Here is a 12,058-nt window from a genome sequence, read left to right on the forward strand (position 1 = left end):
TTGACCTATTGCTTATAGTATCTGAGATATGGACTTGACCACCAAAACTTAACCTTGTTCACTGATCCATGAAATGAGGTCGAGGTCAAGTGAAAACTGTCTGACGGGCATGAGGACCTTGCAAGGTCGCACATACCAAACATAGTTATCCTACTACTTATAATAAGAGAGTATTTAACATTACAAAAAATGATAACTTTTTTTTCAAGTAGTCACTGAACTATGAAAATGAGGTCAAGGACATTGGACATGTGGCTGACGGAAACTTCGTAACATGAGGCATCCATATACAAAGTATGAAGCATCCAGGTCTTCCACCAACTAAAATATAAAGCTTTTAAGAAGCTATCCCTATGTCGAGCTTTCTGCGACAAAAGTCGCAGGCTCGACAAAAACTTGAAAATCCCAATAAAACACCATAACTCAGAAATGTAAAATCTAAAATTTATAAAATTCTAAAGGGAGCTTACGGATTGATAATTTAGTCTTAGATGCAAGATTTTTATATCAGTTGTTAGTGGCTTTGAACTAGCTGTCAGTAACTGCAAGTACTCTCAGATCTGTACTTTCTGTCTTTTTCTTGTTTGGATGTACAACTACCCGACCACATCCACTTGTATTTGTATTTATCCATCTGATGAGTTAAGCCTCTTTCAAGTGATTTTTATAGTTTGTTCTTATATTGTACTGTTACACCACTGTCCCAGGTTAGGGGGAAGGTTGGGATCCCGCTAACATGTTTAACCCCGACACATTCTGTATGTACATGTATGTGCCTGTCCCAAGTCAGGAGCCTGTAATTCAGTGGTTGTCGTTTGTTTATGTGTTGCATATTTGTTATATTCGTTCATTTTTTGTACATAAATTAGGCCGTTAGTTTTCTTGTTTGAATTGTTTTACATTGTCATTTCGGGCCTTTTATAGCTGACTATGCGGTATGGGCTTTGCTCATTGTTGAAGGCCATACTGTGACCTATAGCTGTTAATTTCTGTGTCATTTGGTCTCTTGTGAGAGTTATCTCATTGGCAATCATACCACATCTTCTTTTTTATATTTACATCAACAGATATAAACAATTCACCAAAGTCAAGGTGAGACAACAAAACTTAGTGGTAAGATCTCTGAAATTTTTTACACGGTACAAGTTTTTCTCATTGTTGGAGATTGTACGGTAACAGTAACACCTGTAACTGCTTAAACCCATTTCTTATGCACTTTAGTTCGATAAACTCACTGAATATCATACCACATCTCCTTATTTTTATATGCATTACAATTTAAATGTGCATGTAATTATAAATATATATATATCAGAACAAAATTCATTGCGTCACTTTTATTTCTGCATCCTTTGGCACAATACAAGTTTTAAAATTACACAACATAAAACAACTAAATGTTATTTCAGATGAAAGTTTTGTTTCAGTTCCATTCATAGGATTTGTTAGAATTTTGTATGTTTTGCCAAGTCCAATAATTCGCTCTATGTGCACATGTTAATTGGAGACTTCTCTATCCCGTATAAGAGTTTTGGAACTAATTCTGTTTCTTTTTTTGAAAAAAGTTAGCAAACAAATCTTGCACATTTAAACCTTTGTCTGCCATCACACTGTCACCTGGATCACATAACTGAACTACATTTTGTATTCTACATCTTTCAACTATTTCATAGTCACTGGTAGAACCAACATATGCAGTAGAGACATAGTTGACTAAACCACCAGGCGTCGAACATACAAGTATTTTCAGTGTTTCTGTTTTTATATGATGAAAAGGTTGCCTGAGCTCTAGGAGCTTTAGTTTTATCACGGGATATTCTGTGCTGTCAATAATAATCCAAGTCGTAGGAAACTTTAATTTGAAGTTGGATGGCGAAAAATGCCTGACTAAACCACTAGATGGCCAAGTGTTAGCCTCACACCACTGTTTAGGCATAAAAACAATCCATGTATATACACAATATTCTTAACACTAGATTCAATCTAGAATCTAGAAAGTTCAAAGTTGGTTGTATAATGCCTCAATTTCATCAAAGTCATAAAAAAACTGATTTTCAACTGACACCCTATCAATTTGAAAATATATGTATCTCAAACAATGTGCTGTTGGACCAAGTGTGGTCAAAACAAATAAAAATTTAGTATACAACTCTAAACTGGTATAAAAATGCATGGCTGTGTCACGTGTCTTCATTTCAAAATTCTCTGCTGAAAACATAGACATTGATGGTGTTTGCGTAATTCCATCTTTGAAGCTCAACATTAGCTCAGCAGTTAACGTTGGTGGTGGACAGTCATAAATCCTTTCTGCAGTATGAATGACTTCTTCAGGAAAACCAACTTTACAATCAAAACTTTCCTCTAGATTTCTACTACAATATTCATCAAGTTTAGTTCTTTTGTTTTCACACGAAACTGCCCTGATTTTTCTTTTTGCGGTTGATTCAGTCTCTTGCTTGGTCCAGGAAAATAGGCTGGGAATGGCAGTAGACTTAGGTCTCTGTATGGTGGGTTTGCGCCCTGAAAAAGGTTATAAAACATTAGTTTTTTGATAATTAAATGAACTTCCATTAGCAATGTATACTTTGTATTACCTGGCGAAATATTAACTAGATTTATTCATTACAATCTGGATAAAACTATGTTTGCCTGATTCAATGTACATGATGTATGTTATGTAAATCCAAAGGACAAACAATGAGAGACTTATGCAACAAACGTACATTGTTTGTACCTAAATAACTATAATATTGATGAGAGCATGTCATTGTTTTGTTCCTGTTAACATTGTCATTGATATTTTTCAAGAAAGTCTATGAGGCATAGCTTATGCATTCCTGTCATTACTACATTAGCATAATTAGTGCTAAAATAATTCTCAGTATGATATACCTCTTGTAAGAAATCATTATAACTGTAGCAATCACCAAAAAAATCTCAAACAGATCACATTGAATCGTAATCCAAAAAATTATGACGTCTTGAATTAACCACCCCCTTTTATTCTAAAACGATAATTGCGGTTGTAAACAGGCTTTGGTCTATTCGCATGGCGATTACATATATAACTATATATTTCAAAAAGAAAATAGAGTTTTACCATGAATAGTTTCCTGCACGTAGTCTTTTTCAGTAAAATGTGCCTTGCAAACAACAGCTGATTGAGATGGACTCCACGATGAAATCGTGTTCTCGTCCAATCTGCGTTTGGGCCATGGCGTTGATCCAACTTTTCCTTCTTTTTAAGTCATTTGGAAATGCATGTCCTTCTCTTAAATGACATCCAGGTACACAACAACAAGTACTTGGCATCGTTAATTTAAAATGTAACTGAAATAGTTGCACAGTGCAGAAACCGGAAGTTGAGGAACAGGATCGGCTACCACGGCGCCACCTATTCAGGAACGATAATTTGCTACTTTATATAACTGCGAAATAACAATAACGTTAGACGGGTTCACGTGCATAAACAGAAATGCGCTTTAAATTGTATAATATAATTACTGTTCAGTCGACTCTTAATTATTATATCAACGACTGAAATGATTTATAAACATCTAGATTGCAGATAACACTCGAAATTAACCCGAGCTCTTTCCACACGGAATTCAAATAATTCTAGTTTGTCAATCGGTTGACTGCTTATAATGCAAAATACAAATATATCAAAAGTTTTTTAAACTAACAAAACACAATGATCGTTTCTCTATTTCCCAATGTAAATGAAATGAAACAAAAAACATTTTATATCACAATAAAAAGAGGAGAGAATTCAACATTTCCGGATCTACTTGGAGCCTAATGACCCCCCACGTAGATAAGTTGGATATCGCGGAAGGAAGGATTAACCCGGCAACTAGAAAGGCATTAAAGCACTGCCTTTAAAAATCTAAAATATGTAAGGATGTGTCCGAGGACACAATGGCCCCGCTCAAGCTTTGCAATCTTCCAAGTTATAAAAGGGCATACATGTAACTCTCAAACGGTAAATGACTCTCTGCCCAAATTCAAACTTTGTCTGCATGTTTTGGTTCTAAGCATAGTTTTTTTTTTCAAAAAAATTTAGATAAGCCAAATGAGTTTGAGTGCAGAAACGAGAGAAAAATTGGACCTTCCAAGTGTTAAAGGGGCATAACTCTAAAACGGCAAATTACTCACTGTTAATATAAGAAATCTGTCAGTGTACTGTTTTGGTTCAAAGCATTGTGTATAAATTTCATAAAATTTGGATCCGCCAAAATAAAGTGCAGAAATGAAAAAAAATGCAATTTTCCAAGTTATAAAGGGGCATAACTCTAGAATGGTAAATTAGTCACTACCAATATCCTCCCTGTCTGCATGTTGTGATTTTTAGCATTGTGTATGAGTTTCATAACAAACTTAAGTAAGATTGCGGAAATGAAAAAAAGAGTAACACTTAATGGTCCATTCGCCTTGCAGCAGGGGCATAAACACGGAAAAGGGTGGTAAATGGTTATTTTGATGCAACGCATTAAGCTATTTTCATTTCACTACTTCTGTGTAAAAAACTGATTATGTACCATGTTTTGTGAAATTGTTAAAAAAAAAAAGCAACGTGCAAGTAAATGTAATTTTTAGTTCATCATGAAATGACAATAATATTTCAATTTCTTCCATGCACATGATGATGTCATCACACACACACCCTTTTGCGACCCTCATTGATGCAAACTACATTGTACATGCTACCATCAACCAAAAGCTAATATAAACATGGTTTTTCCTTAGGATAAAATTTGTGTGCTTGATAAAGAACAGTTAAATAAAACCAAATATGAACTACAGCAAACCAAGGACCACGTAGTTATAAGCTGACTTGGAATATTCACTTCAAATGAATACTGCATTACTGGGAGGTCAACTATTTGTTGGCACGGTGCCACCCAACCCTCTCCTATAATAACCTGGGACAGTAATATAATACAGCTTTATGAGCATGATGAGAGCAAAATTCATAAGTGTGGTGATAAAAAGCTTTCCAACAGAATGTTAATTTCTTAATCAAAACTGTGCTTAAACCCTAATTTACTTTAGTCATGTTAGTACAAAATGTAGCTTAATTTGAACAAAAGCATTATTTTTTTTGTAACTGATGCCCTACTCGCACTATCTTTTTTTATGTTCAGTGGACCGTGAAATTGGGGTCAAAAACTCTAATTTGGCATTAAAATTAGAAATATCATATCATAGGGAACATGTGTACTAAGTTTCAAGTTGATTGGACTTCAACTTCATCAAAAACTACCTTGACCAAAAACTTTAACCCAACACATGACAGACAGAAGGACGAACGGATGCACAGACCAGAAAACATAATGCCCCTCTACTATTGTATATTTTTGTACATGTAGCTGGGGAATAAAAATTTTGCACAGCATGTTTTTTTTTTTATAACTCAAACAGGTCATTTTTATATTTCAAAACATGAAAATTCAGCCACCTCTTGCAAAGGCTATTTTTTTAAGAACTAGCTACAGTACTTGCAGAACTAACAATAAGAAATAACTACGTGTATTGTTACTTCCAGGACTAATTGCCAAATTGTGTTTCTGGACAAGGAGCTGATTCAGGGGCAGATCCAGCCATTTTCAAAAGGGGGGGTTCCCAACCCAGGGTAAAGGGGGGTCCAAATATACATTCCGATACAAATGAATTGCTTGTCCAGAAAGGGGGTTGGGGGGACTAGGGGGGGGGCACCCCTGGATCCACCACTGGGGTCCAACCCAGGAGAAACCGCAGGGAGAGAGGGGGGTTTAAAATATGTCCCCATTCAAATAACTTGATCGTAAAACCAAGGCCGGTATCGGGTCTGTTCGCGCCCAATACACGTTCGCCCCCTAGGTCCGTTCGCACCCTTTTTTTATTCAAAAACCTGATAAATTTTTAGATGTTTTGTAAAATATTTTTATTTTCATAAATAAAAATTCGGGAATTTTTAAATGAAATATTGTTTTAAATTGATTTGATGATTAATTATTAAATGTTAATTATGTATGATTACTGCTAATTGGTATTTATACACAGCCTAATATGATGTTATTGTTGGGTGTTTAAAAATCATGATTGTTGTCATGGTTGTTTTAACTTGCTTTAAATGTAAATACTGCATGTATTTAGCTTGGTATGAGTATAACTTTGAAGATTTTAAATAAAAAACATGAAAGATAATTGTTTTTAACAGCTTGGCTCCTTTGATCTCATGTGTGTCATAATCTCACTTTATTCATAAACAATGAAAAAAAATATTTATAGCAATACACTATCCAAAACATGATTACGAATTATTCAACATATAAAAAAAAAACGTTGTCAGAATCCCATTTCCTTTTGAAACAATAAAAAAGAAATATTTATAGCAATACACTAACCAAAACATGATTAAGATTTTATCAACACCTAAAAAAACGTTGTCAGAATCTCACTTTATTTAGAAACAATGAAAAAAATAATTTATATATATATATATATATATATATTTGTTTAACATGCACACGTATAAAAATTGCGGTTTTTATCCAACGCAATCATAGGTTTGAACGTTGTTTTCAATTTAGACTTGTATATATATAGATATATATAGAGCAATACACTTACCTAAACATGATTAAAAATTATTCAACACAAAACTAAAATACTGGTCGTCAGAATCTCACTTAATTTAAAAACAATGAAAAAAAAATGTTAATAGCAATACATTTACCATTTACCATGACACAAAAAAAACCTTGTCAGAATCTCACTTTATTTAGAAACAATGAAAAAATATATATTTATAGCAATACACTTACCAAAACTCGTTTACAAATTATTAAACACAAAACCAATAAAAATTGGGCGCGAACGTGTAGGGTGCGAACTGACTTTGGGTGCGAACGTGTAGGGTGCGAAAGTGAAAGGGGGCGAACGTGCATGGGGGCGAACGTGATTGGGCGTGAACGGACCCGGATTCACCAAGGCCAGGGGTTCTGACAGCCCGTTCTTCCAATCTTTACACTGCACAGACATAAATCCATTGTGTCAATAATTATAGTCCTATAAGTCCCTAGTTATGTGTATTTCATATAATCAGTATTATTATAATTTTGTTTATTACTATACATAAAAATGCTTCTATCTGACAGTCTGAAGCAAAATATTTACATCCAACATGTACATGATTTTTGACCAATCCCACCAATCTATATAATCTTTTAATTAGTTATACTAAAACAAAGCTTTTCTCTTGTCAACTGGAAATTATTTTAATTCAGTTTAACAACAAAACCACATACAATTTTAATCAGGGTATAGCAATATCTCGGGTCGCAGAGTGCTACACGTGTCCAAATCAAAACAATAACAAGTATTTACATCGCTTCATTTTCAGTTTCATTTTACAAAGTTCGTTTTATGTGTTTAAATCAAATTGCGTACAAGGCATCAAGAGTTGTCTCCCTAATATTTATCTTTTAACAAGGTAAAAAAAAATTTATACTTATTCTAGTTATTTTTTCCAGACCCCACCTGCTTTCCAAGTAAAAGCGTCGACACTGCTCCTACGTGCGTCGACGTATAAATTACAGAAATAGACATATGAAATGTTAATAAAACCTGGAAAAATATAAACAACATCAATAAAATTGCATAAAATAAGAGAATTTCTGTCAAAAAATGGACGAAAACGCATTTTATTTAACAACAACAAAAACTCACATTTCTTCGATTTGCTCTTGTCTTGATGAATCCTAGTGATCTTAAAAACGCGGGAAATGACGAATGAATCACGCGAGACTAGGAACTGGTAAAAAAACCGCGGTAAATTCGAATGGGAATTAGAAAGAGCTTGATCTTTTAGTTAAATACAGATTTGATAAAAATAACGCGAATACGTCATAAAAATTGTTACTTGTTTAAGTAATGCCCCTGACTGGTCATTGTTTTAGGTCATACAGTGACTTGCATTAGTAAATCCTAGTCTTTGGTCTCTGGTTGATAGTTTATCATTGTCAATCACAATCTATTTAGTTTAATTTAACTGAACTAATCCACATTTTTGTTTAGGGGCCAGCTGAAGCCTGCCTGCGGGTGCAGAATTTCTCGCTGTGTTGAAGACCCATTGGTTGTCTTGGACTGTTTTTCTGCTCTTTGGTCGGGTTGTTGTCTCATATCCAGAAATCAACGCCACTTTGCTTATTTGAATATTATACTAAAGAAATCGGATACGGGTCACGGAAATTATATTGAAATGATAGGGAATTTAGAAAAAATGTCTGTTTTAACTTTGATTTAAGTGAAAGACAGGTTGCCGGGGCAGAAAATAAATATACACAACAATATACACCATTTAAACGAAATATAATGACCGGCGTTGCGAAAATCAAGGTTCCTGAGCTATTTTAAAAATCGAAGCGAGAGGCTTTTAACATTGCAGTATAAAATACAGGCTAAAATGGCTGAAACGTCAAATTTGCAAACTTCGTGTTGAAAATTGGCTATCAAGGTCATTAGAAATACAGGTTGCCGGGGTGAAACTTGAAACTTGAATGTCCAAAGAATAAGCAAGTCCAAACCTTGTATGTGTAGTCGTTGAACTCTAGGTTCCCACGTAAAGTTAAAATGCCTCTATTTCAAGAAGAATAAACTCACGAAAACACTAAAAATTCACTAAATTCGCGTTCATTGTTTTGATTTTGACCGCCTGACAACTTTACGGAAATATCAGAGTGATTATAAACAAGGACTCTGCGACGGGCAACTTATAATATCCGTGTTTTAAAGATTTTAATGATATCAAGCCAGTCCAGTTCAAACTATTATCACGTGGTACAATTCTCATTTACATATAATGAATATTAATTAGCAAAAGTACTACTAATTTCTGGCTATGTTGACACATTCCCCATGCATTTCCATTCTCAACTTTATTCCTTTTTTTTATTACGTTGCAGGTACTTAAAAAATGTGTTGTGCGAACAGACAGAAGTGGCATACGTTCTTACAGATTTCAGAATCTTATAAACAAAAATCTTTGTTTTTTGTAGCTTGACATCACAGAATCGTATCATAATTTTATTTCATAATCGAACAATTTTATTTTTATTATTATTTTAAGTGACCACTGCAGTTTATCACAGAGTTGAATTCAGGAATGAAGTATATAAAAAGCAGTTAACACTTTGTGGATCAATTATGGACGAGACATGGATACTGAATATTCTTCATCAGATGACGAATTGCACAGAGCCATACAGGATTGATAGCTGGAAAAAATCTCTTGAAACTCCATTAGGACTTACTACACACTCAGTGTTTATTCTAATTTCATCAAATATTCAGAAATGTCAATCATTAGAAAAATACGCTAACGCTCTTATCGTGTCAAAGGTAATAGAGTTATGTGCGGTAATGATTGCGGACACAGAGATACCCTTTGTCCTTCGATTGAAAGAAGAAAGGCCATATTACACTCATTTGAGAGACCATTTTATAGATGCTACGAGTATGAACCTGAAACAGATTGCAGATATCATATTTTTATCAGTTAAAAGTAAGTCAATGATAAATACTACAATTAATTTCCACTGTAAATACACATTTTTTATCAAATCGTTGTAAGCAACATCATTTCCATTCCTACACAAAACAAGTCTTTCGTTCAAGCGTATTGATGCTCAGTTAGGGGCCTTTAATTTGATCATTTCACAACAATACATAAAGTGTATTATCACATGTTTTGTACTTATATGTTTGTGTTTTATGTCAAAGAAAAGCCGGTAGTCGGATTCGGTTATTTGTCCTCGGGGTCAATAGCTAAAAGAAAATAGTAGTATACCGCTGTTTTTCAATATCAATATTTACCATCAAAAACCCATATTGACCCCCGAATTTTACTTCCGTAAACATGTCAATCAAAAACAATTAAAAAATTATGTGATAAATAGATCATTACATGTCATTTTTCATATCGGTCTAGGTACATGTATCAGCCCTCGACCAATATAAATACTCGGGCTACGCCCTCTGGCTTGATATGGGATTATCGGGATGATACCAGGGCCAATATGAAAAATGCCATGAAATAATCTATAATTACAGCCTTATCATCAGTAGTTCAGTAACTTTAAAGTGGCATGAAAATACGGATTTTTCTATATAACATTTGCAGTAACATAACGAAGGAAATGATCTGGAGTTCAAGAATGATTTACTTCCATGCATTGTTGTGATTTCTTATTTAAGTTTGTCTTCACTTCTGGTCTTTTCTGGTCATATTAGCTTTCAACTTTTGTTTTTGGTCTTCGATTTACAAATTTTTTTTCCTTGAGCATCAATAAAGAGATAACGTGTGGGAAGGCAAATCATGTGCAGTTAAATTGGAACCGTCTGGAGTATCAGTTTTATTAAATCCTCTTTTCTAAGAATGCCTTTAAACGCAACACCTGTTTTATTTTAAACAACGATCTGTCTGTTACATTAACTTATTTAGTAATGTCAAATATTGTGTTATGTCAAAGGGTTCACTTTGACATCGTGTGTATAAACAAAAGGAGATGTGGGATATCCCCAACGAAAGAAAGGAAATAGAGATAACTATATGTCAACAAACGGTATTCCAGTATAGCCAAAAGTCTAAACAATTGATCTAGGTTATAAAACGCCGTGCAAAAATATAACGGAGAAAGATATACAATATTTGCAACTCCCTCAGGCAAACCTTATCTCAGACCTTGTGTGCCGCTCCATTAAGACCCTTTCAAAGTTCGACATTTTTGGCTTTTCAAATGTATCTGAATAAGGTTATTCCAAAAACTTGCGTTGACCGCTCGGTAATCATATCATGCAAATATTTTTTTAAAACTGCTGTCTTTCAATATAGTACATTTAACTTTATTTCCGGAGTTTTGCCATAAGTTTTGTCAATATATGAATGCGATACAAAGCTTTAAAAAAATCCAGATGAATACAATCATGCTTTTTGATATCAATGGTATGATCTTTTTAGTTTCAAAATAAATGTATGTATTAAGTTTTCATTAATCAATATACATGGTTTTGAAATAACCTTTATAAGCATTAATATGAATGTTTCAATTCAAAAAGGGGCTATAGGTAACACAATAATACTTTCAAGACTTTAAATCTGAAACAAATACTGTATCTTATTCTAATATTAGGATATTAGGTTGATCTGTAATATGTTCATTTTTCAATTCATATTGATCAAATGCTTATTTTCTAGAAAAAAAATGTATAGAATATGGTTTTCACTTAGTATCATTGTGGTTCCATGATTTCATCGATTAAGGTGTAAAATGCAACATAACCGATAACGACGCCATGGAAGCATACTTTCATGAATTTGGTTGTATCATCAGTTATTTACAAAATTGACCACAGGTATTCGTTTCAGGTCCTTTCTGATTACACTGCTACTAGAGTACTTTACGTCATTGACAAATGTATTGCTTTGAGCGTTCCTAATGATGCAAATCACTTCAGACGCACCAAATGTATAAAGTAATATTCGTATAGTTTAACCCTGACGACAACATTGGTTGAAATTAACTTGTGGTTGTTTTATGGAGAAAATAAGGTTCCAATTCTCGCAGGAAAATTACCTTAGATGAATTTCACTATTCTTAATAGGTAGCTTTTGGTCATATCGCACCTACATTTTCTACATGTCCACACATTCCTGGCTTTCTAATGTTTAGTTTTGAGCTTTCCTGATGAAGTCAAAAGCAGAAATAGCTTTGAACGAATGAAATTCATAGTGCTATTTGCATTTGTTTATGAATTTAAATATCAATTTGGAAAGAATATTACGGTTTAAGTTGTGTTAGGTACTTTGCTTTTATAGAAAAGACGTGCGTTTGATTTCAAAGCATATTGATGAAATGACTGGTTGCGCACAATGCAACATTACGTGTACAAAGGCGTTACGTAAGCGGTATGTAACGTTAGTGACGTTAGATATATTGTTTATGAATTGCAGCAAATCATTGACAATGGGGGGCGCCGAGAAGTTGTAATTATTCAAAAAGTTTAATTAGTTAAC

At 33.8% G+C, this 12,058-nt stretch overlaps 1 protein-coding gene and 1 long non-coding RNA gene across 2 annotated transcripts in view; one reads left to right on the top strand and one right to left on the bottom strand.

The window, feature by feature from the left end:
• The window catches only part of LOC127723947 (uncharacterized), a 124,079-nt gene that overhangs the window by 56,656 nt on the left and 55,365 nt on the right, over positions 1 to 12,058 (top strand). The window contains exon 7 of the mRNA XM_052230662.1: positions 9,113 to 9,547. Within this exon, the coding sequence (XP_052086622.1) occupies positions 9,113 to 9,547 (435 nt within the window). The remainder of the gene's footprint in view (positions 1 to 9,112; positions 9,548 to 12,058) is intronic.
• LOC127723688 (uncharacterized) lies at positions 1,323 to 3,497 on the bottom strand. Its single transcript, XR_007992208.1, has 2 exons — positions 3,101 to 3,497; positions 1,323 to 2,520 (listed from the first exon to the last, which is right to left on the bottom strand). It is a non-coding gene; the product is annotated as an uncharacterized LOC127723688 (long non-coding RNA).

This window comes from Mytilus californianus, unplaced genomic scaffold (assembly GCF_021869535.1).
Source record: "Mytilus californianus isolate M0D057914Y unplaced genomic scaffold, xbMytCali1.0.p SCAF_13, whole genome shotgun sequence".
Classification (NCBI taxonomy): Eukaryota; Metazoa; Mollusca; class Bivalvia; order Mytilida; family Mytilidae; genus Mytilus; species Mytilus californianus.